We start from the raw sequence: 22,896 nt of genomic DNA, 5'->3' as shown, positions 1-22,896 counted from the left end.
AAAAAAAAAAAAAAAAAAAAAAAAAAAAAAAAAAAAAAAAAAAAAAAAAAAAAAAACTGAAATTAAAGGGTTGTCAAATGAGGCCTTAACTATGCCATTTTGAGCTTAAATCTTGTGGCAAAATCAGGTGGCTGGAACCGAGGATGGTGTAAACGAGCCGCAGGCAACATTCTCAGCCTGTATTGGAGCAGCGTTCATAATGGTTGCACCCGTCCAAGTATGCAGCTACACTAGCTGAACTCATTTTGGTGGTGTCCTAACACAGACCTTTTTTCTTTCTTCATTCTTCTGCAACGATGGAAGTTGTAACCGGAACAAGTTAGGCTACACGAGGAGGATTATCGACACGATCCACTCGGGGTCGCTTTTGGAGGCAAACTACACTACGACTCGAAAACCCAAGAGAGAATACTGGCAAACAGAAGGTGATTAGCTGATGTAGCAACATTTATGAACTGAATCCCAGTAAAATATATAGCTATGTGTATGCAGTTGCTTTGTGGGCTGGGAAGTCGAAAGACAACCTCTAAATTACAACATTGGGGAGCTGAAATGTTTATTTTCCAATTGTCCAGAAATTGACGAGGTCAAAAGTTTCAGTTTTATGGCCATGACAAGTTTATATACCTGCTAAGATTCACTGGTTGATGTTGTGTTATCTTTGTGCTTGATCATACCAGAATCGACTAGAACTGGAACCTCAGCAGCAAGCCATGGTGCAAGTCCCAAACAAAGAGCGTGAGCTATTCCAAACCTAGGACTGCAAAATAAATCCCATGCCATTTCTTTACCCAGTAGGCCAAGATCATGTCAATAACAAGCTGGAAAACAAAGTGCAATGCCCAACAACAGCCCCAAAACGGTAATACTTTGAAGGTTTTGAATCCTCAACGTATTGGTTTAACTAAAAACGACCACACGATTCATGAAAGATAAAGTTTGTTGAGGATTGTTGGAAAAGAAGTCCCACGTCGGCTAATTAAGGAGTTGATCATGAGTTTATAAGTAAGGAATACATCTCCATTGATGTGAGGTCTTTTAAGGAAGCCCAAAGCAAAGCCATGAGAGCTTATGTTCAAAGTGGACAATATTATACTATTGTGGAGAGTTGTGATTCCTAACATGGTATCAGAGCCACGCCCTTAACTTAGCCATGTCAACAGAATTCTCAAATGTCGAACAAAGAAGTTGGGACCCCGAAATTGAGTCACTAAAAGTGACTCAAGTGTCGAACAAAGTACACAAAAGGTGTACTTTGTTCGACGGCTCCAAAGAAGGAGTCGAACCTCAATTAAGAAGAGGCTGTTCGAGGGCCCCATAGGCCTCAGGAGAGGCTCTATAGTACACTTTGTTCGAGGGAAGGATTGTTAAAGATTGTTGGAACAGGAGTCCCACATTGGCTATTAAGGAGTTGATTATGAATTTATAAGTTAGAAATACATCTCCACGTAGTATGAGGCCTTTTGGGGAAGGCGACAATATCATACCCTTGCGTGGAGAGTCCTCATTTCTAACAAAGTTCCATTGCGAACAAAACTGGTTCCAAAGTAGAATAACTGGGAAATCAGAACCTATGGGTTTTCCATTCAAAATACGACGTTCACTGTTAACAATTTGGAAGAACCCCTGTTGAGACCCGGATCAAAGGAAGCATGCATTGTGCCCAAAGCTGAGACTGTTTAAACTTCTAATTGCAAACTAACACAAAGTAAATATTCTATAATAGGCCTTTATACATCTGAAATAATTCACAAAAGTTCTGAGCAGACCATCATTTAAAGAAAGATAAGCGAAATTACCAGTTTTTCGCCCAGAGGGGCTTGAAATGAATGGTTAAGCAGATCTTTCCGCCTCTATACATCTGAAATAATTCACAACATCCAGTCAAAATGAGTTCCAAATTTGAACTACGAATAACGTAAATTCTTCAAAACAATCGAATTCGATCGAACTCAAACCTTCTGTGTTTTTCCATCCAGCTCAGGCAGCTCGAGCTCTGGCGCGGTGGACGGATACGTAACAGGAATATCGAATTGAAGATCGAATTCGTACTTGAGAAGGTTGTGGATGTACCAGCACTTTCCGATCCATCGTGTTCCCTCTGGATTCGCAGCCGATATCCTGAACCAGTCGTTGTCATTTGACTTGTTCATCTGAGTGTAAGCGATCAATGCCTTGTACTCCTCCTTCAACCTCTGCGTCCATGGCGCACCATCTCTGGGCCCGGCTTTCGTCGTTAGCAGAGGGATTTGGGTAAGCGTCGACTTGGTATTCGGATCCCAACCCTCCATACTTCTTCTCTGCTAACGCTAACCGAGATTCCGACTTGCGTCGGTTCCTGCAACTCCCTTTTATGGCTAGTGGCCGTCGATTGATTGTTCTGATTCCCAAAGTGGAATGGTACCTTGTGTGCCTCTTGGAAGTTCATAGAGAGGGCATTTTCGGAATTACAACTTACAAGTCTTATTTATAAAACAGAATAATAAAATATGAAAAATATCCCTTCCGTGGTTTTAAAAAATATTTTAATGTTATGATTTAAAGTTCCAATTTTCAACACTATTTTAAAAACATTTTTAAATTTTAAAAAGTTGGATTAATATCATTCCAACTTACCCACCCAAAAAAAAAAAAACCATATTTAAAAAATAACTATAAAACTTTAAAAATAATATTAATAAATGGTCTATTAACTATCCATTATATTATCTTTATTTTTAATATTATTTTTGAAAATTTATTAGTATTTCTGAACTGTGAACTAACATTAAAAATTATTTTTTAAATTCAAAAGTATTTTTACTAAAGGGTACATTAGAAATAAAATATTAGTGTTTTTTTCTTCAAAAAATTAACAATTTTTTTAAAAAGTTTTAACTTTTTAAAAAATTTAAATTGGAAGAGATTTTTATTAATTTAGTATTTTTCTTTTTTCTTTTTGGTTGTAAAAATAAGAAAGAAACCCTAGAATTGATTAAAAAATAATCTGATATAAAAATGTGAAAAGGGACCTACGTTCGATTTCGCATTGCCATAGCCACGTGATATACATATGCCTGCCCTTCGCGCCAGGCCGTCGTCTCATCTGCTTGCTTAAATTCTCTCACAACCACATCGCTCCGGTTGATTCTCCGTCGGTTTCCTGTTCTTTCCCGGAATAAATTTCCCTGTTCCTTCAAAGCCTCCACACATCCCCATTTAACCTCTCACCATTTTTGTTTCATAGCTAGTTTTTCCTTCTAGGTCTACTATGGCAGGAGTTTTTAGAGAAAGAGCACTGTCTCTCCTCGCCGCCGCTAACAACCACGGCGATTTAACGGTGAAGATTTCATCTTTGAAGCAGGTGAAGGATATCATACTAGCCATCGAGCCATCTTTTGCAGCAGAGCTCTACTCCTACTTGGTCGAGCTTCAGTCTTCCCCCGAGAGCTTACTACGTAAATTGTTAATTGAGTGAGTTCGAAACCCTAACTTTTCATTCTGTTGTATGTATTTTGTATTATTTATGCTTATTATAACATTTCCCCTAGTCCTAGTTCAACATTAATAAATAGTGAAGCGAGACGATAAGTTTGGTGAAAACTATTTTCCACTACAAGGGAAAATGCACTTTTGTATTGGATATACTGCAGTATCTGCAAAAATATCGGTTAACTTTTAACTGTAATTTTGAATATTACATATTGTGCTCGTCCATATTACTTGGTAGGTAGTGTATTTATTTACGGCATCAAATTTGGATTAACGATATCAAGCTGTGGTCACTGGACTTTAAATAACTCAAACCTAAGGTTAGGGATGAATTTTCATTGTCAATATATTATCAGCATTCCACTTTTTTGCATGTCTTTGATTATGAGTATTGGTCCCAGCCTGTGGATATTAATTTAAATTGGAGAGGAGGTAATATTAGAGGTGTTTGAAATTATTCTCTCATATTATGGTACACGTTCAATTGTCATACTGAAAGACAAGTTGATTGGTTAGAATAAATTTTAATCTAAAAGTTTATAGTTTGATGCCGGAACAATTTGAATTTAAATGCTGTGCTCTAAGGAGACTTTGTCCTCGTTCTGCTGGTTCGTTTATCGAGCTCCTTTCAAGGAGGGGCATGTGTGTGAACCTGGGAGAATTTCAAAATTTGTACTCACACTTATTTGCAGTACTTGGATTTTTGTGTCTCCATCAGTTATTGTTGATTGGGAGATTTATTGTCCTTCTCTCGTGTAATTACCTATTCGACAAAGGGAAATTGTTTCATATTAAAAAAAACACACAGGTTAGGATAAATGTAGTAATTTCAATATATTCTTAATGGGATAGTCGGTTTGTTTATTGTGGATTCATTTTTATTTCTTCTCGATGTGCAGTCAACGTTAGCTCATCTAAATTGTTGCCTTTTAGCATATGTGAATTTTTTAGCTGTATCTTGCCTTACTTCTGTCTGAGATCAATATTTGTCTCTTTGGCTGGAGAGGAACAAAAGACTTTTGGGGATTTGGAGTGTTCTTGGAAGGATTGGTCAATTTTAACTTAATGCCTCTGTTTCTAAGTCCTATTATTTGGGATTGGAACCCCCCTTTTGTATAGTTAGCTTTGAGGTTTCTTTTGCTACGCTGTCCTTTTGAAGGCCAATTTTCTTGTTTTTCCTTTTTTCTTGATGAAACACATAGTTTCTTATTTGTATATATACATAAAAACAAAGTCCTTGATCAATTAATACTCCCGGTAAAATCACGTTCATTTTACTTGTACACTTATGTTTGCATTTCAGAGCAACCACGTATCTTGTCCACTTGGGCTTCTTTTATTAACATAAATTCTTCTACTTCTATTCTCAAGCACGTTAGCTGCTGGAAATATTTTTCTTCCATTTATTTATACCTTAACTGCTCTCACTTTACACAAAATACTCAGGGTGATTGAAGACATTGGATTGAGAGCCATGGAACATTCTCCTCTGTTAATGTCAGTTTTATTGGCATCTTTGAAGGATGAAGACTCTATTGTAGCACGACAATCAATTACTAGTGGGCAAAAATTATTTTGTGGTGCTTTAAGAGAGATGACATTGCAGGTTTCTCCTTTTCCTTAAAGTTGAAGAAATTTTTGAACCATTGGGCTTACTGAACTTTTAATGCTTGATTTGTTTTTCTTCTGAATTATGTTTAATTTATCTTCCATTGCCTGCCAACATGGTTTGAGAAGGTCAATCAACCGTTATATTTATGTATAATTATTCTTGCCTCTTATCAATGTCATTAGTATGAAGATACATGTGTGTGTGTGTATAACTTAATTTGTAACATCACAAATGAGATGATAACTTTTAAATTCCTCAGTTGCATCGACGGGGTAAAGTTGAGAGATGGCTTGAAGAACTGTGGATGAGGATATTGAAGTTTAAAGATGAGGTTTTGGCAATTGCCATAGAGGTATGTAAATGCCTAACTGCCGGTCCTTGAAACTTTCTGCTATTGTTTTTACTTTAAAATGTGGATCTTTCTTTCTTCTTTCTTCTTTCATGTTGTTACCTTTTATGGGAAAAAGGCTTATAAAATGTCTTGGATAGTCGGATTTAAATGTATGTGTTTGACTTTTAATTTTTTTATATTTTTTTCTTCACTCTCTTCCTCCTCTCCGTGTACATGTATGTGTGTGTTGTGTATGCACAAAATCTTAATATATGTTTGTAGGCCATGTTTGTTTCATGAGTTTTGAGATGGGTTTTGGGAAGGAGTCAAAAAACCATGTTTGTTTCATGGATGTTTACTTTTTATAACCTAGGTAAGTATTTTCCTTTGATGAAAATATCTCATGAACCATGGAAATTTGTAGTTCTTCTTGGAGAGGAGATTTTTTTCATTCGAATATGAATAGGAGAGACTAGAGAGAAATTACTCAATAATTACTTTTTGATTGATGTATAAATTAATTTTAGTATAACGATTTTAATTAATTTAAATATTCTTCAATTTGAATCTAATAATCTAAATTAATTTTTTAATAAGAAAAATATATACAATGATTTAATGTATATTATTCTATTTGGAGAGTAAAAAAATGAGCATGTGATATTTTGATGGCTTATATATTTTTAATTTGTAATTAAATTTAAAAATAGAGAGTGAAATTTGTAGGTTGATTTTAAATTGTTTAATTTAAGTTCAATGCGCAATGATGGAAGCCATAAGGTAAAGATAAAAGATGAAGAAAAATTAGGTAGAAAATTTATCAATGAAACTTTTGTTTGTATACAATGCATATAATAATTGTATAAATTTGACTTTATTTAGTTATAAGGAAAAAATATTCTAACCAAATTAGATTTTAGACAATTTTTCTAGTCATTTTTTAAAAATTTATTTAGTTCATAAACATATTTTAAAATCCCAAGAACAAATCCTGCAAAATGAACAGAAACATTTAATTTTCATTCCTTTATTATTTTGCACATTCAAACACATACATTTAAATCCGAGACATTATTTTTTCTGCCTACCCAAAAATACAAACATTTATCATCCTGAAAATTCAAATACCAGATATTTAATATTTGTACCCATGAAACGATATTTGCGATCCAAATGGGCCCTGTGTCATACTTTTGTTAATTTATTGATTGGTTTACTTCTGAATTAAAAAAAGCTTTCGGTGAATGTTGTGTGTTTAATCTTTCCGGACCACTTCCATGCCTTTCATTTTACTCATTGGAAGTTATACATAATTGAACATTTTTTTTGGGATAAGCAATGCTTTACATAATTGATTTAATTTTCAGTATTTCTTTTTGAAGAATTACCAACTGTTCTGACCTTGAAGCTGCTTAAATGTCATATTGTAGCCTGGTTCTGTCGGGAAGAGGTTGCTGGCTTTGAAATTTTTGGAAACATATGTTCTACTTTTTACGTCTGATACAAATGATCCACAAAAAGCTATCTCAGAAGGTATGCATTTGCCTGCTTTTAAGTTTTTTGTGCTTCACATTGTAACATTTATCAGTTTTTTTTTTGTCTTTTAGCTTGAAGGTAAATATATGCTTGCATCTTTTTATGGAAGATTGTTTGATTGAAATTTAACTTGATCCTGCGTAAAAACAGGAAATGGGGATATTTTTAACATTTCATGGCTTGCTGGTGGGTTTCCGATATTGGATACAGTTGTGCTAGCGTCGGAAGCTAATAGGATGCTTGGTATTCTTTTGAATTTGTTGCAGACCAGTTCTGTTGCTGGTACATACACAGTAACAATTGTCAGTAGGTGAGCCCTCTCACTCTTTCTCGTATCTGGTTATTTTATTACTTGATGGCAGTTTGCCATTTTCAATTTATGTTTGGTTGTTCATTGTTGCACATACGATCTCTGTGAGGTTTAGAGAAATTCTGCACGTGTATGAGGAACGACATTGTGATCCAAACGTTTTCATCATTACTACTAACGATGTATTGTGAATGTCATTTTGGTTTGTCACTGAATTACTTTGCTTAGATGAATATAACTTGTATACTTAATGGTAATTTAAATAACATACTTGTGTATTTAACCTGTGTAGGGCCTTTGCGTTTAATTTTGGGTTAATGATTTCCTCGTATTGTCTGTACTGTTTGTTATTTTCCTTTGTTGCCTGAATGTTTGGGGGTAAATATATAAATATGTTCTGAATCCACATGCCACATATTGTGTCAGATCGGTGGAGGCCTCAAAACTTTAGCACATAGCAGTAACCTTTATTTTGTCCTCGTCATTACTATCTTGAAAATTGTGAAGGGACAATTGAAGCCTGGATCAGGTCATTGAACAAGTTCAGCTGCTTGTTTGTGACGTTCAGTGCTGCATGCTGACAAGCTCACTTTAGAGGATTTAGTGGCATTGGATAATATTTCATTGATGATTCAGAAAATGGAGTAGCAATGCTAGATGGTGTTAGCCTGCAAAATTTTTTGGGTACTTTGGAGCACCAGTGGCCAGGGATAGGAACGGATAACTGGTGTAATGATTACTTGTGTGAATGGGATGGAAGGTGAACCAGTGCAGTTTATACGTTGTAAACTGTTAACGAAACCATTTATCACAGTTTCCTACGCTCTATGTGCATACAGCGAATTACAGCTATTAATTGAATATGTATACTTTTATTTTGACATTGATACACATTTTACTTGAGATAATAAAATATTTCATTTTAACCAGCAATTTCTGACGTTTTAGCAATATGTTGTTTTCTACTTTTGCTCTTTATATTTTGCCTGTTTTCTTGGTCAATATGGTTTGGAGTTTTGCTTATTTCTTTTAACCGGCATTTGTTATGTACATCTGCTTACTCATAGCTTATGTGATTCGCTTGTAAGAATTGAGATTGCACTTAGTTTTTTAATTTGTTCGATGCAAGAGCTCCTCATTCTGAACTATTTAGCTATCACGTTATAATATATCAAGTCCTTAACTTGCATAAGCTATAATAGAAACAATCCAGATTCTGAGGGCTTGAATTTTAATTCAATCACATTCCTACGACTTTTGTGGTTCAGCTTTTTATGTAATTTCGGATAGCAGTTACAATTGTCACTTAGAGAATGTTGATGATCTTGCAGACGGTGAGGGTGAGCTTATATAGTCTGTTTATCCATTAAATGTGTGAAGTTGAGTCTTGATAGTGGCAGGTTGTAAAGCATCCAAGATTTTGGTTTTATGTGATGGGGAATTAATTCAATAAATTTTTCTTTCATCATAAAGATTTTTGATGAATTTCATTAATTTCTATAAGAAAAGTTTCATCATTGCAGATATTTTCCTTCATTTCTCGTCTTACTTGATCAGCAGTTACTTTCTGCTATCATTCTTAAGGCTCTTAATAGTTTTTTCCTCTTGAAATTGCATTTTTCAGACCATAGTTTTTTTTTTTTTCCCTGAAACACCAAATACAGTCGAGGCTCCAAAAATATAATATAAGTATATGCAACATAAGATGTATAAAAAGTAGTTGTGAAGAGAGGATTCTAGGAAAATTGGCTTCCTGGATGTGCACTTGAAGCTAATATTTCCTTGGAATTTCTGCTTGTCATTTTACTTGAGATTCATACATGAAAACGAATACTCTCTCGTTCTTGTTGGATATTGAAATAAAACATGCTTGCTTGTAGGAAGGTTGGTTTTTTGATCTTTAAGGTGTTAGAAAAACCTTAACCAAGTTTTGGAAAATCCATGTCATATTTTGTACTGCTTTGGTAATGGTTGAAGTGTTTTCTGGTATTGGCTTGTTATACTTTTCCAACTATAAACTAAGAAATTCTGTCGATCACTCTAATACCTTGATGAATGATGAAGCTCTCCATATATTATGTCAAGTGGTGAAAGGTTAACCTGTAGTTACGTTAATTAGGATGGAAGTTTGTAGACAAGTGGCGTAATTGCAACTGTCGTGGCTTAAATAATTCAGTTTATAAAGTTAAAATTAATGTTCTGGTGCTATATTTTTATGGATTCCAAAGCTGTAGCAATAGTTGCTGGGGAAAACTGGTGTGCTGTTTATGACTGATGTTCTTGTCTGTTGTTCATTTGTTTGGCCATTACGTTCTTATGGAAGCTGCCCCTTACCTTAGAAACCTTGAGGGGAGGAATTTTTTTAGAAACCCCTTAATTGCCTCTGGAAGTAGGCCATATCACAGGCAATAATGTAGTCCTCCGTGTATCTGGTTGTAGAAGTGTTTTCTACAGCAAGGTGTGACGAAGTTGTTGATTTAATTTCACTGTGGTTGTTATTTCATCTGGAGTTATGTTGAAGTATGCAAAATTAAGAATCAGAACTATGATAGTTTTTTTCTGTGAAATGCTTTATTCCTTCTGACCAGAAATTAATTGTTATATGTGGAATATCATGAACAAGAAAGAAAGGATCGGATTATTTGTATTCGGAACAGCAGTCAAAGAAAGGACTTAGTCTGTTCTGAATCATACAAGGACATGGATTTGCTCATAAGGTCATCTCGATCATTTTCTAACTTAAATCAGACAGGAGGTGAAACCTGAGAAGAACAATTCATGTTTGTCAAAAAGGAAGGTTTTATGAGCAAATAATATGGCAGCCTATTAGTAATCAAATGATTTTAACATATCCTTTTATGCGTGAATATTAATACAAAATATTGTCTTTCACCAAGTGCTAATCGATGTATACTGTTGCTTCGACCCTTCATTTTTTATTGAGAATTTCTCATCCTTCAGAAGGAAAGTTTTCTTACCTTCTTAAAGGAACACAGTTTTTGTTAATATTTATGAAATGCAGCTCTTGTTGAAGGATCTGTTTGGATTTATATGTTACTTGGCCTGTGACACTTGGTTTTGCTGTTCCAATTTGTTTAAACATTGTGTAGCTAGGAAACTGGTGGACGGATATGGTTTTTGATCTTATGATTTTTTCCGTCATCTATAGTTACATTCCAATTTTTGCAATTCACTTTGTTTACGTATTTTCTTTCCATTCTTGAATTGTTTGCTTAAACTTCCCTCCATTGCTGCAACTTTTGATATTTGCAATCTGTCTTCCTCTTTCAAATGAATTGCTCTTCTGCTTGACAGTTTAGCAGCTATAGCAAGGAAAAGACCAGTTCATTATGGTATCATTCTATCGGCACTGTTGGAATTTGTTCCAAGTTTTGAGATGGTAAAAGGGCGTCATGCTGCCAGTATCCAGTATTCTATAAGATCTGCACTTTTGGGATTCCTAAGGTGTTTGCATCCAGCGTTTGTAGAGGTGAGTTCACTTGAGAGTTTATATTTTCATTTCGATCGTGCATGTTCCCACAAGTATGTATAATCCTCTAGGTTCTTTTCTTGTTGATTTTTACTTTGTTGTGCACCTGGGAATTGCAATATGGAGTCACCATGTCATTATTATATAAGAATCTATTGCACTTTGCTTTTGGCTAGCTTTGCAATGGAACTTCAGAATAGAATGTTGCTCAATAATTACTTTTGGCTTTGCTCAATAATTACTTTGCTTTTGGCTGAGTTTGCAAGCAAAAAATCTCGAGTTCATTTTATTTTTTTGTCATGTTAGTGAGATGCCTTGATGAGGCAGGAAAGTTTTTATTCCTTTTGATTGTGGAACCTCTATAATTAGTGAAACTGCCACGAATCATCTCAATTTTCTCCATTTATTTCTATCCTTAGTTGGATTTTTTTTTTTAAATTTTTTTTATTTTTCTATCAATTTGTTTTGGGTGGGTGGGGTGGGGGGATGAATTTAAAACCTCAGTGAAGAAGCTTGTTTTTTGTGGGGCTTTTGAAGTTTTAATTTCATAATTTCTTGTTAAAAATGAGAATGGCTATAAATACTTAAATTCATGGAAAATGACTGATGCCCATTTCACTTTTCTCTGATAGCTTGGTTTTCAGTCAAGAGACAGGTTACTAAAGGCTTTAAGAGCTATGAATGCTGGAGATGCTGCAGATCAGGTAATCAGGCAAGTGGACAAAATGGTGAAGGCTGCAGATCGAGCTTCCCGTGATGCTTTGCTGGGCAAGGTACGGTTGGCCAAGTGTTGATATGATCACTATTCTTTATTGCTATATATGTCTCTTACTGCTTCCCTTTTCTTGTCTCAACATTAATATATCTTATAAAAAGGATGACCAATCATCAAATCAGCATAATGCATCAGTGGATCTAACAAGAAAAAGACCTAGGCTTCTGGACGATGAAGAACTTCCCAATGGCCATGAGGTTTCCAAGCAAGTTCGCTTAGGTCCAGATTTTCACCCAATTTCCACAGTGCGAAAAGATGGTTCTCGACAGAGTGCCATCTCTAATGGGACATCCCATGATGTTCCTACATTAGATGTTGAATCGACTCCTGCAGAGCAGATGATTGCAATGATTGGTGCCTTACTAGCTGAAGGGGAGCGAGGTGCAGAATCACTAGAAATTCTGATTTCAAATATTCACCCCGACTTGCTGTCTGATATTGTCATAACTAACATGAAGAACTTGCCCAAAGCCCCCCCTCCAACTACTAGGCATGGGGACTTACCTGTAACTCATCAAGTAAGTAGTCACGTACAAGTTCTGGCACCATCAGCTCCATTGAGTTCTGTGCAAACTTCAGTTTCTACTGCACAAGCTCCTTTTTCTTTGGCCACCTCCGCTGGTTCAACTTATGCCGAGTCTGCTGTCAATAGTCTCCCTGTTGACTCTAAACGCGATCCAAGAAGGGTAAATTTAGCCAGCTGTGGATATGCATTAATTTATGTCTCTGTCCGTGTTAGGTCTACCACTCTGCCTCTAAATAAATTGGTTTATTTTACTCACTCATGCAGGATCCCCGCCGCCTTGATCCTCGCCGTGGAGGAGTATCTTCTGCTTCTAGTGTGGAAGAGGCAATTTCAAATACATCTGATGTTGATGGTTCCATATCTTTGGGAAAATCTGCTTCGGTTCCTGTTTCTACGACAATCGAGAATTCTTCGGTATTTTCTATATCTAAAACAAAAGTTGAAGAAAAAATCATTGAAACTCCATTCCCGATTGGAACAGATCAACCAACCCCCAAATCAAAATCTCCTGATAGAGCTGAGAAAGTTGACTCTATATTAGAGATTGATGCCCCTCTGGATCCCTTGTCTACTGCTGTTGGAAAAGCTGATGATGGTTTAGTTGCAGTTAATTTGGTCGATGACTCGGCAACAAAGAGGGATGATACATCGTCTTCTATAGAATACAATCCGTATTCTCCATCAGTTACGAATGCAGCTGCATCTGAAGATACCTGTGAGGAATTGCCTCAGCTTCCTCCATACGTTGACTTGACTCCAGAACAGCAAATAAGTGTAAGAAATTTGGCAGCTGAAAAGATATTTGATTCGTGCAAGAATTTAAATGGGGCAGACTGCCATCAGAAATGCTTGGCAATAATTGCTCGAATGGTTGCTCAGGTGGGGGCAATGTCTGATTGTTTATTTATTATTTTTTTGGTTTTTCTCTTTAACAAGACAAACTTTGATTACTATCAAAATTATACTGTACAATGAGATTGGCGGAATTGAAGTTCAGCCACGTTGTACTTAAGGTAAATAACAGCTTTCCAGCTAGCTATTAGTGTGAACATAAGTAACTACTAAGGAAGATGTACTCTTCAAGTTTTTGTCCAGGAAGCCAAAGAGGCCCAAAGTGTAATATACGCTATTATTTATTCACATTCATATAAGTTTTGTTTGATTCTTCCTTCTTTGTACTTCTGAAAGTAACCCTTATCGTACTTGAGCAACTTTGGTTTTTCCTTTCAATATCTGCCACTGTATGATTGCACTTTACGAAATAAATGTTGACAATTTGAGATAGGGATCTATATACCTAAGTTTGACTGACAGCCTTCATTTTAAGGTTCATGAAATGGAAAATGCAAGAACAAGGGATCAGTTTGTGTTGTGCCACATTTGTACATTGTCTAACCTTATAATTTGTGTGCATTCGATCATGAAATCAAGTAATTTAATCATTGTTAACTTCTGCATCTGTCAGCTATCGCTATCACTTTAGGCCATGGTAATTTTTGTCAAAGTGACTCTTAATCAACTTGGAGCAAAGTAATGATGTGGATTTGAACTTTGGTGATTTGAATTCAACAAACTTTTTGGAGTTACTAAAATATAACTCGAAAAATGAATGAATGAAGATTTATGTCTTGCATGTGAGCATAGACTGTATAATGTTGTATATTTTCATTAACTCTATGTATTTCTTCCCTATGGTTTACATTGCCTCCACATTTTTATGCACTTTTCTCCTATTGGAAAGGACAAGTCACATCTGCTTCATGTTGTAATGATCATCTCTGCCAATTACAATGTTACTTTTCTACTTTGCATCTCTGCATTCATTTACAGAAAGGAGTACGTTACTGTTTTGAATCTTTGGCTTTTACCATATGTTTGAAAGGTAATAGGAAAGGGTTGCAGAGTCTTATCTTACATTGTCTTCCTTTTGAACTAGGGATTCACAGGTTTTCTCTTCGAAAATAGTATGTTGATAGATTACATGAACTTTGGTGATATTTCATGAATTGAAAATATGATATATACTCATTTATGTTTTGAGGATTGTTCTTTGGTTGCCTTTGTAATCTGTATCGATTGAATCCAAAAAATTACTAGAGAAATACTTTGAAGAACTCTAGTACTTTTTTGGCCTTTGATTGGAATTTCTTAATGATATCAGGTAAAATGTTTCACATGTGTGTTGCCAAGTCATATGCATCACTGTTGTTGTAATACATGATGATTTTTGGTTCTCTTTCTTCTTTCTTGGTCCACTGGAGGTCCAAACGATGTGTCTGTGTAAATATACAAATGCATAGTTGTTAATTCCATGGGGGAAAGACTGGATATAAATGAAACTTTCTTATGTACTCTAACAGACTGGTTTAGTTGGATCTACCATTCTACTGTATTTTGATATTTCGTGCAATTAAAAATTATCTTCTTTTCCTTCGCATCGTAGGTTGATGCTGATGATGATATTGTTCGAATGTTGGAAAAACAAGTCGCTACTGATTACCAACAGCAAAAGGTATCACATTTCCTGTGTGTTAAGCATGGTATGAGGTTTCATGAAATTTACTGAAGGCAAAGTTTCATTTGTTCAGTCAATCTCAGCTTGTTGGTAGATTTGATGATAGGCATAAATGACATTCAATCCTCATTTTTTCCCTGTAGTCTGTTTTTTGAAAGTTCAAGTGGTACTTCTGAGAAAAAAAAAGCATGTGGTCACATAAGAAAAGATCATTGATTAAGATGTGATAACACTATGCAATGCATGTGTAAAATCTTCAACTTATTGACTTTCTTAATTGGTTGTTACCATCATGTTTCAAGGTGCACAACGATTCTTCATCACGTGTTGTGGTCTGTTGGGGTTTTCCTTTTGGTTAGATGGTTTATATGTGCACAGTTTGAGTATTGTAATAGTAGATTGTTCATTGAAATCAACAGGATCATGTCGTTCATATATTGGTCACATCTGATTCTTCTTGATTATTATAATGTTTCTACCACGATTCTTAGTGTTCTTAATAAATTTAATTGGCACATGTTCTCATGGCTGTTTTTGAGCCCTCCATTTAACTTTGACGTGTTTTTTTCAGGGGCATGAGCTTGTTTTACATGTCTTATATCACCTGCATTCACTCAATATTCTAGATTCAGTGGAAAGTTCGTCTTTTGCTGTGTACGAGAAGTTTCTTCTAGTTGTGGTAGGCAACTTTCCTTTCACTCACATTTTTTGACATAATATTTGATTTGTTAGTGACATAATTGCAATATTTAATTGTAGGCTAAATCACTGCTAGATGCTTTTCCAGCTTCAGACAAATCTTTTAGCAGACTTCTTGGTGAAGTTCCAGTTTTTCCGGACTCTACGTTGGAACTATTACATAACCTTTGCTATTGTGATATTACTGACAACCAGGGGAAGGACAGTCCCGATATTGAACGTGTCACGCAAGGTCTTGGCACTGTTTGGAATTTGATTGTGAAACGTCCACATAGTCGGCAAGCTTGCTTAGATATTGCTCTTAAGGTAAAAATTCTTGCGTTTTGATCATTTTTCATGTTTTCATTATTTGTGCTATCCTTCTCAAGGTAGATGTGTATGCTTGTGTTCATTGCAATCATATATGAGTTGAACTTTTATTTTGTGTTCCTCACATTGTAATTTGATGGCAGTGTGCAATGCATTCAGAAGTTAAGGTTCGAGCAACAGCTATTAGACTGGTATGGCAACACTGCTCTTGTTCCTGACAATGGACATTTTAATCTGTTGGCTGGATTTCCAATTCTAATAAGTGATGATATTTATGATGTATCTACCGACGTTTCATGAGTCTGTTGTTTTCATTGTTCATTAGGTGGCGAACAAACTCTATCGGTTAAGTTACATTTCAGATAGGATTGAACAACATGCAACAAACATGTTCCTGTCTGCAGTAGACGGCGTAGATCAGACAGATGTAAAGCCTTTACCATGTGGATCGATCGAGCAAAGCACTGGAGGAGAGGTCTGTTAGATTTGTACTGTTCGATTGTACGTATTAATTTATTGATGTTATCCTTTACCATGGCCAAAATTGTTTTACAGGGTGAGAGTCAGGAAACATCCATTTGTGCTTCTCAAGTTTCAGATCCTGTAACCTCAGAAGACAATTCCATGAGGAGTTCACAACCTACAGTTCATGCCAGTTCAACCTTGTCACTTTCAGAAGCTGAAAGACATATTTCTCTTCTTTTTGCTCTATGCGTAAAGGTAACTAATCTTCCATGTTAATGTTGATAATTCTGACATTGCCTGTCCTGGTAAAATTGATACTTTATAGTCCTTTTCCTGCAGAAACCTTGTCTGCTTCAAACTGTATTTGATGCTTATGGACGGGCTCCTAAAGCCGTGAAAGAGGTCCTTTCCTCTTCTTCTTCTTCTCTTTTTTCGACGAGAAACTCGAGTTTTTCATTGATATTATAAAAATTGCAAGCTACATCTTTCTAAGCTTAACAGTAGATGAAAAACCCAAAAACTGGAACATGCATTCAAGAATAACAAGATATAAAGCCAATATACGTCTATTTCTGGACAAGAAACATGCTTCAAGTGTTTTGTGCTTGTGAAGTTGAGTAGATAGGCGTAGAAAGCTTTGACTGATAGAAACAGAAGATTCGACATCCTTGTTACTCCTTTTACGTAGTCTTCACTCTTATCTTGGCGCTGTTGGGAACGGACTTCTGCTTGCTATCATCGCGAAAGTCCTTCACTTGTCGTTTGGTTTAGCTATTATGTTGAATATTGGTTGGAGAGAAATAGAAGAATCCTTGATGAGCAAGAGATTCCTTTACAGGAGATATTTGACACTTTTTAATACCTCTTCATGGGCTTGTACTTCAAAGTAACTACTCTCAAGTGTTAATTCTTAATGTCTGTTGTATGCCACTTTTGTGCAGTCTTATCCTTTTTTTTTTTTTTTTTTTTGCATCAAAATTAAACTGTACAAGATCTGGTACTGAATTATGTCTGTATCCTATTATTCTTTGAAGCAGGCCGTTCATGAACATATCCCTAATCTTATTACGGCCCTAGGCTCATCTAATGCTGAATTGCTTAGAATAATATCAGATCCACCCCCAGGAAGTGAACATCTTTTAGCAATGGTATGTCTTTGTGTGGCGCGATTAGTGATTGGACCTTGAACAGTTTGCTTTTTGATAGATTGCCGGTTAATAGTTCGTTCACTGGCCAGGTTCTACAGGTACTAACTCAAGAGACAACGCCTTCTTCCGATCTGATCGCAACCGTTAGACATTTATATGAAACTAAACTGAAGGTTAGAAAAATATTTATTTTGCTACTCTACCCCGTGTAAATTTTATTATCTGATACATATTCCCTTTGTTTGCTCCAGGATGTGACTATTCTCATTCCAATGTTGCCCTCACTTTCCAAAAATGAGGTCTCGCCCTCCACTTTTTATTTTGTGTTTTTCTTTAATTTAAAGAAAAATGTCTGAATAGTGACGTTTGATGCTAGTCTCGTTGGTCTCGTTTATAGTGGTTGGCAATTAAGCATAACTTATTTCTAGATATGTAGAATGTGTAGTCAATTGGTTAATCTATTGACATAGCTCATGAAAATGTGCATTTGAGTGAGCTTGTGGGGTTGTGTTTTAGGTTAATTCAGCACAATTTTTGGGATGGATTACATTTATCATGTAAACTAACGTGCAGCTTGACATACAATTGGAACTTGTGTAATTGATCTAATGATACATCTTAACTTTGTAAATTCATTTAATCATGATATCTAGTTTTTTTATACATCATTTGGATGAAGAAGTTAAAAAATAAATCACGAGCACAACAGCTTTTTATATTATTATTATTGTGAGATCCCATATTGGTTGGGGAGGAGAACGTAACATTCTTTATAAAGGTGTAGAAACCTCTCCCTAGCAGATGAGTTTTAAAAACCTTGAGTGGAAGCCCAAAAGGGAAAGTCCAGAGAGGACAATAGTTGCTAGCAGTGGGCTTGAGCTGTTACAAATGGTATTAAAGCCAGACACCGGGTGATGTGCTAGGGAGGAGGCTGAGCCCCAAAGGGGGTGGATACGAGGCAGTGTGCCAGCAAGGACGCTGGGCCCCGAAGGGGGGTGAATTGGTGGGTCCCACATCGACGGGAGAAGGGAACGAGTGCCAGCGAAGACGTTGGGCCCTGAAGGGTGGTGGATTGTGAGATCCCGCATCGGTTGGGGAGGAGAACGAAACATGCTTTATAAGGGTGTGGAAACCTCTCCCAAGCAGACGCGTTTTAAAAATCTTGAGGGGAAGCTTGAAAGGGAAAGCCCAAAGAGGACAATATCTACTAGCGGTAGGCTTGAGCTGCTACAATTATGTTCTGAATAATAGTGGTAGCAAAAGGACGTATCCCTTATGCATTTTCTTGCAAATGGTTCTTTTTTTGGCGGGGTAATTGCCATCCTCAAACAACCTTCAAGTAATGTATTATCATCATTGCCCTCTAATCTCAGCAATACAAGTTCATTACCCACCTACCAATTTGGACACAAGTGTTAAAGTTCGAATAATAAAATAGAAAAAAAAAAAATGTGCACAGTTTCCATTTAGATCCTTGTTGAATTTTTCGTTCTTATTCCTTATGTGGTACCAGGTTTTACCTGTTTTTCCTCGGCTGGTCGATCTTCCATTGGAGAAGTTTCAGAGAGCGTTGGCTCACATATTACAGGTGTTGAAATACTTCAAATGTTAAAATACGATATTTTTACTCCGTTGCCATGAATAAGAATCGAGTAGAACCATGAAATCTTGTGGATATTCATAAGATTTGTGGCGCATGGTGGGGTATTGAATATTTAGTTGAATATGATTCTTGTTATTTCTTGTATTAATAGAACATTGCTAACAGGTATTTTTCATTCCTTTCAGGGTTCAGCACATACACGTCCAGCTTTAACGCCTGTTGAAGTATTGATCGCCATCCACAACATAATTCCTGAAAAAGATGGCCTTGCATTAAAGAAGGTATGGTTGCCATCTTTTGGTATTCTGTATTCATTAATCATAGAGTTTCAAATGTTTTATCTTTCAAAATTTCAAATAACAAAACGAATAATATACGTTATAGAATTGGTCCAGATAACTAGGCCGGGTACGTATGTTTTATCCTTCAAAGTTTCAAATGTTTTATGTTCGACTTTTTAAGGTCCCATATCCTTGGAGATCTTATACTCAACAGTTAACAGCAAAAATAATGTACCGTAGAGTTTGATTGAGATATGCAATGAATTGATTAGCCAGGAATTGAGATCTCTCTCCAACTGGATATCCCTTCACTTATCATGTTTTCCCTCCAACTGGATAGGAAACCAACCATGAGATTGGATGAAATTGTGTTACAATATCAAATAGACTTATGCCGGCTACTAAGCATTTCAGCAGTTTAGCTCTCTCGCCTCTAAATCACTATAACCTGTTGCATTTAAATCTATGTAATAGTCCAAGCCCACCGTTAGTAAACATTATCCACTTGGGTCTAAAACGCGTATGAGGGAGAGGTTTCTACACTTTTATAAGCAATGTTTCGTTCCCCTCTCCAATCGGTGTGGAATCCTCACAATCCACCCCCTCCTTGGGTGCCCAGCGCCCTCGCGGGCATACCGCTTGGTGTCTGGCTCTGATACCATTTATAACAGTCCAAGCCCATAGCTAGCAGATATTGTCCGTTTTGGCCTGTTACATATCACCATCAATCTCACAGTTCTAAAATGTGTTTGTTAGGGAGAGGTTTCCATACCCTTATAAGCAATGCTTCGTTCTCCTTTCCAACCAATGTGGGATCTTTCGATCTACCTCTTTAACAAGCTTTTCAGCTAAGGACTAATATTCTTCTAGTATCTTATAGTTAACTATGTGCATTTGTTAGATAATGTATATGCGACCATCTAATTTGTAACCCTCTATAGGTGGTTGTACTAGATTCCACATGTACCTTATGGTTGGTGCATTAATAAATACTATAATTTTCTGGTGTTCTTTTTGTTTTTCTAGATAACGGATGCTTGTTCAGCCTGTTTTGAGCAACGTACAGTGTTCACTCAGCAGGTTCTAGCAAAAGCCTTGAGCCAGATGGTATGTTTATAAGTCAAGGAAACTAATCCCTTTTGTTTTCTTTAATTTGATAATTTGATAACGCTTCTTTTTCAGGTCGAACAAACGCCACTCCCTCTTCTCTTCATGAGAACTGTGATTCAGGCAATTGATGCTTTTCCTACTCTGGTAAGTTTATCCACTCTTTCAGTGCTTTCTGGGATTAGGAAATTTTGTCATGGAGCTATATTATAGATGTGCTTTCTTGAGTGAGTTTTGGTGTGGTCACCGAGTATCGGGTTTGTGGCACTAAATTAGGTGGAAAGGGGTTCTCAAATTTTGAGTGCAAATGATTGTTGTCGAAATTGACACTCTTCCGTTGCTTCGACCTGCTGAGAAGTACGATCAAAGTTCAGTTTTTTGAGACGCCCGACATTATTTAGCTTCAGTTTATTTGAAGATTGTATCTATTCTTCTTGCCCCTTTCCTCTTTGTCCCCAGAATATCTCTTACAGAGCTTTGTGCTTGAAATATAATTATTTGTTGAAATCATGAGTTACTCATTTGTACGACCTGTGATTTCTTTTCAGGTTGATTTTTTCATGGAGATACTTTCCAAACTTGTAAACAGACAGGTACCTACGGTAACAACTTATGTTTTCCAAATCTAATGAATGAAAAATATATAAAATTTATATGAAGCTCTGCCATCTGAAACTCTGTCCTTCAATTTCTAGTTTACATTTGGGCCATGGGAATACATATTGCCTCGTTGAATTCTACCATATGGTTTATTGTGAGATCCACATTGGTTGGAGAGGAAAACGAAACATTTTTTATAAAGGTGTGAAAACCTCTCCCAAGTAGACGCGTTTTAAAACTGTGAGGTTGACGGCGATACGTAACGGGCTGAAGTGGATAATATCTATTAGCGGTGGGTTTGGGTTGTTACAAATGGTATCAAAGTCAGACACCGGGAGGTGTGCCAGCGAGGACGCTAGCCCTCAAGGGGGATGGATTGTGAGATTCCACATTGGTTGGAGAGAGGAACAAAGCATTCCTTAATAGCATTCCTTATAAGGGTGTAGAAATCTCTCTCCAGTAGATGCGTTTTAAAACTGTGAGGCTAACGACGATACATAACGGACCAAAGCAGACAAAATCTACTAGCGGTGGGTTTGGGCTGTTACATTTATAAATTCAATTAATCCTTGATTTTAATTGCTAATGAATGTATGAACCCATGTGGTGTTTCCTTTCTAGTTGAAATAGGGTTCTTATTTCTGCAGAAGGGTTTATCCTTGCTGGTTAAACTATTAAAGGGGTAGAACACATGCGTGTAACCAAGCCTAACTTGTGAGTCCTTCATTTAGATCTTATTGCTATTATAAATAACCATGCTGCTATTTTGTCTTTTGAATTCAGGTTTGGAGGATGCCAAAATTGTGGTTTGGTTTCTTGAAATGTGCATTTGAAACACAACCTCATTCGTTTCGAGTACTATTGCAGGTATAATGATGTCACCAGTTCGACATAGATATCTTTCTCTTATACTCGGTATTCTATACGGACCGTAATAAGTTTTCCTTTTTGTAGTTACCACCGCCACAGCTCGAAAATGCTTTGAACAAATATGTCAACCTTAAAGGTCCTCTTGCTGCTTATGCCAGCCAGCCCAGCACAAAATCTACTCTCTCTAGGTACTTAATTCTTGATCTTGTGCGTATTGTTACCTGCTTTTTGCTAGTTTTAATGGGTGTAATGGCTTTTTGAGTCAGCTGAATTTGTTTATATAAGATCCTCGAAGTTTGGTATTTAGAAATCCCTCTTTTAAACTAAGCATCTAGGCGCTTTGGATGTCTACTATGATTGTTCAAAATGTTCTTTCTTTAGACATCACCCCTCCCCCTGAAATAGATAGCCCAATATATGCATTCATTTTGGAGAATCTTGTTTTGTTTTAGTAAATGTGGGAACACTTTGCATTTTGGCAGACCGACACTCGTACTTCTGGGTATCGAAAACGAAAGGCGTTTGTAGCGATTCACATCCTGTTCATCTTGTAAAGTTACAACGAATATCATTGGTTCACATATCAACTCCAGAGTGGTAAAGCAGAGAGCTTTGAGAACTTGGGAATTGACTAATCAGCTCTTGTTTGAAGTATGAGGCGATTTATCCTCCGTCATCATCCCGTGGCAGTTTGGTTGCTTCGGCTATAACTTATCGCACCTTGATCCTGTGCCACGGTGCATGAACCGGGTGATTGTGAGAACGAGATAACTCCGAAGAACAGAGGTTTGTACCTGACTAACAGCCATCCCCAGAAAATAAGGGGAAGGGAAATGCTGATTCTCCGTAGATGTACATAGAGATCTGATTAAGGAGTGGAAAGAAATGTTGATGTTTTTCATTTTGGTTTAGATTCGTCCGGTCTAGTAGTACTCCGGGTGGCTTGTACTATTCAAACTTGTTGTTTGTAATTTTAATTCAGTATTATATGGTTTCTTCTACCTTATTCTTTCAATGCTGTTTTTCAAGTCTTTTGCAGATTTGAAACGATTGAAAATGTGCTAATCAAGCTTGTGAGAAGCTTTAGAACATTCCTTTGAATTGACATAAACAGGATTGAGTTTTAGAAACCTATAAATTACTCCGTTCAACACAAATTTTAAAGTTCAAGAAGTAAACTTGTAAATATAATTGAAAAGTCATGAATACGAACCTCTTAAAAGGAACTAAAATTGTAATATGACTTTT

The 22,896-nt window shown here is 36.3% G+C and overlaps 2 protein-coding genes across 4 annotated transcripts; one reads left to right on the top strand and one right to left on the bottom strand.

Moving 5' to 3' along the window:
* Window positions 1-276: 276 nt before the first annotated feature.
* On the bottom strand, window positions 277-2,406 carry LOC111443717 (ubiquitin-fold modifier-conjugating enzyme 1-like). 2 transcript variants are annotated; one of them, XM_023081653.1, is made up of 4 exons: window positions 1,959-2,406; window positions 1,800-1,861; window positions 628-760; window positions 277-288 (listed from the first exon to the last, which is right to left on the bottom strand). In XM_023081653.1, the coding sequence occupies exons 1-3, from the start codon at window positions 2,289-2,291 to the stop codon at window positions 631-633; spliced, it is 525 nt and encodes a 174-aa protein (XP_022937421.1). In that variant the 5' UTR covers window positions 2,292-2,406; the 3' UTR covers window positions 277-288; window positions 628-630. The 2 variants fall into 2 exon arrangements, with proteins under 2 accessions (XP_022937421.1, XP_022937420.1); XM_023081652.1 differs by lacking the exon at window positions 277-288 and having other exon boundaries at window positions 427-760; window positions 1,959-2,405.
* A 612-nt stretch (window positions 2,407-3,018) lies between these two features.
* LOC111443713 (symplekin-like) lies at window positions 3,019-22,739 on the top strand. Of its 2 annotated transcripts, none has more exons than XM_023081647.1 (27): window positions 3,019-3,453; window positions 4,918-5,077; window positions 5,343-5,435; window positions 6,845-6,947; window positions 7,101-7,260; window positions 10,576-10,750; window positions 11,383-11,523; window positions 11,627-12,211; window positions 12,316-12,930; window positions 14,495-14,563; window positions 15,138-15,245; window positions 15,326-15,571; window positions 15,718-15,765; window positions 15,900-16,049; window positions 16,130-16,294; window positions 16,379-16,441; window positions 17,077-17,187; window positions 17,277-17,360; window positions 17,439-17,486; window positions 18,701-18,775; window positions 18,976-19,071; window positions 20,098-20,178; window positions 20,254-20,325; window positions 20,727-20,771; window positions 21,562-21,645; window positions 21,733-21,836; window positions 22,131-22,739. In XM_023081647.1, the coding sequence occupies exons 1-27, from the start codon at window positions 3,251-3,253 to the stop codon at window positions 22,174-22,176; spliced, it is 3,930 nt and encodes a 1,309-aa protein (XP_022937415.1). In that variant the 5' UTR covers window positions 3,019-3,250; the 3' UTR covers window positions 22,177-22,739. The 2 variants fall into 2 exon arrangements, with proteins under 2 accessions (XP_022937415.1, XP_022937414.1); XM_023081646.1 differs by having other exon boundaries at window positions 17,074-17,187.
* The last annotated feature ends 157 nt before the right edge of the window (window positions 22,740-22,896 follow it).

This window comes from Cucurbita moschata, unplaced genomic scaffold (assembly GCF_002738365.1).
Source record: "Cucurbita moschata cultivar Rifu unplaced genomic scaffold, Cmos_1.0 Cmo_Scf00005, whole genome shotgun sequence".
Taxonomy (NCBI): domain Eukaryota; kingdom Viridiplantae; phylum Streptophyta; class Magnoliopsida; order Cucurbitales; family Cucurbitaceae; genus Cucurbita; species Cucurbita moschata.
The sequence above is the reverse complement of the archived record's forward strand: the minus strand, read 5'-3'. Positions and strand labels throughout refer to the sequence as shown.

Excerpts from the sequence above, each read along its gene's own strand:
- LOC111443717 (XM_023081653.1), bottom strand. The coding sequence starts at position 2,291 with ATGGAGGGTTGGGATCCGAATACCAAGTCGACGCTTACCCAAATCCCT. Across the intron at positions 1,862-1,958 it reads TGGATGGAAAAACACAGAAG|ATGTATAGAGGCGGAAAGAT; the intron begins GTTTGAGTTCGA and ends GAATTATTTCAG. Across the intron at positions 761-1,799 it reads CCCCTCTGGGCGAAAAACTG|TCCTAGGTTTGGAATAGCTC; the intron begins GTAATTTCGCTT and ends TTTATTTTGCAG.
- LOC111443713 (XM_023081646.1), top strand. The coding sequence starts at position 3,251 with ATGGCAGGAGTTTTTAGAGAAAGAGCACTGTCTCTCCTCGCCGCCGCT. Across the intron at positions 16,295-16,378 it reads TTTTTGCTCTATGCGTAAAG|AAACCTTGTCTGCTTCAAAC; the intron begins GTAACTAATCTT and ends CTTTTCCTGCAG. Across the intron at positions 20,179-20,253 it reads CAAAAGCCTTGAGCCAGATG|GTCGAACAAACGCCACTCCC; the intron begins GTATGTTTATAA and ends CTTCTTTTTCAG.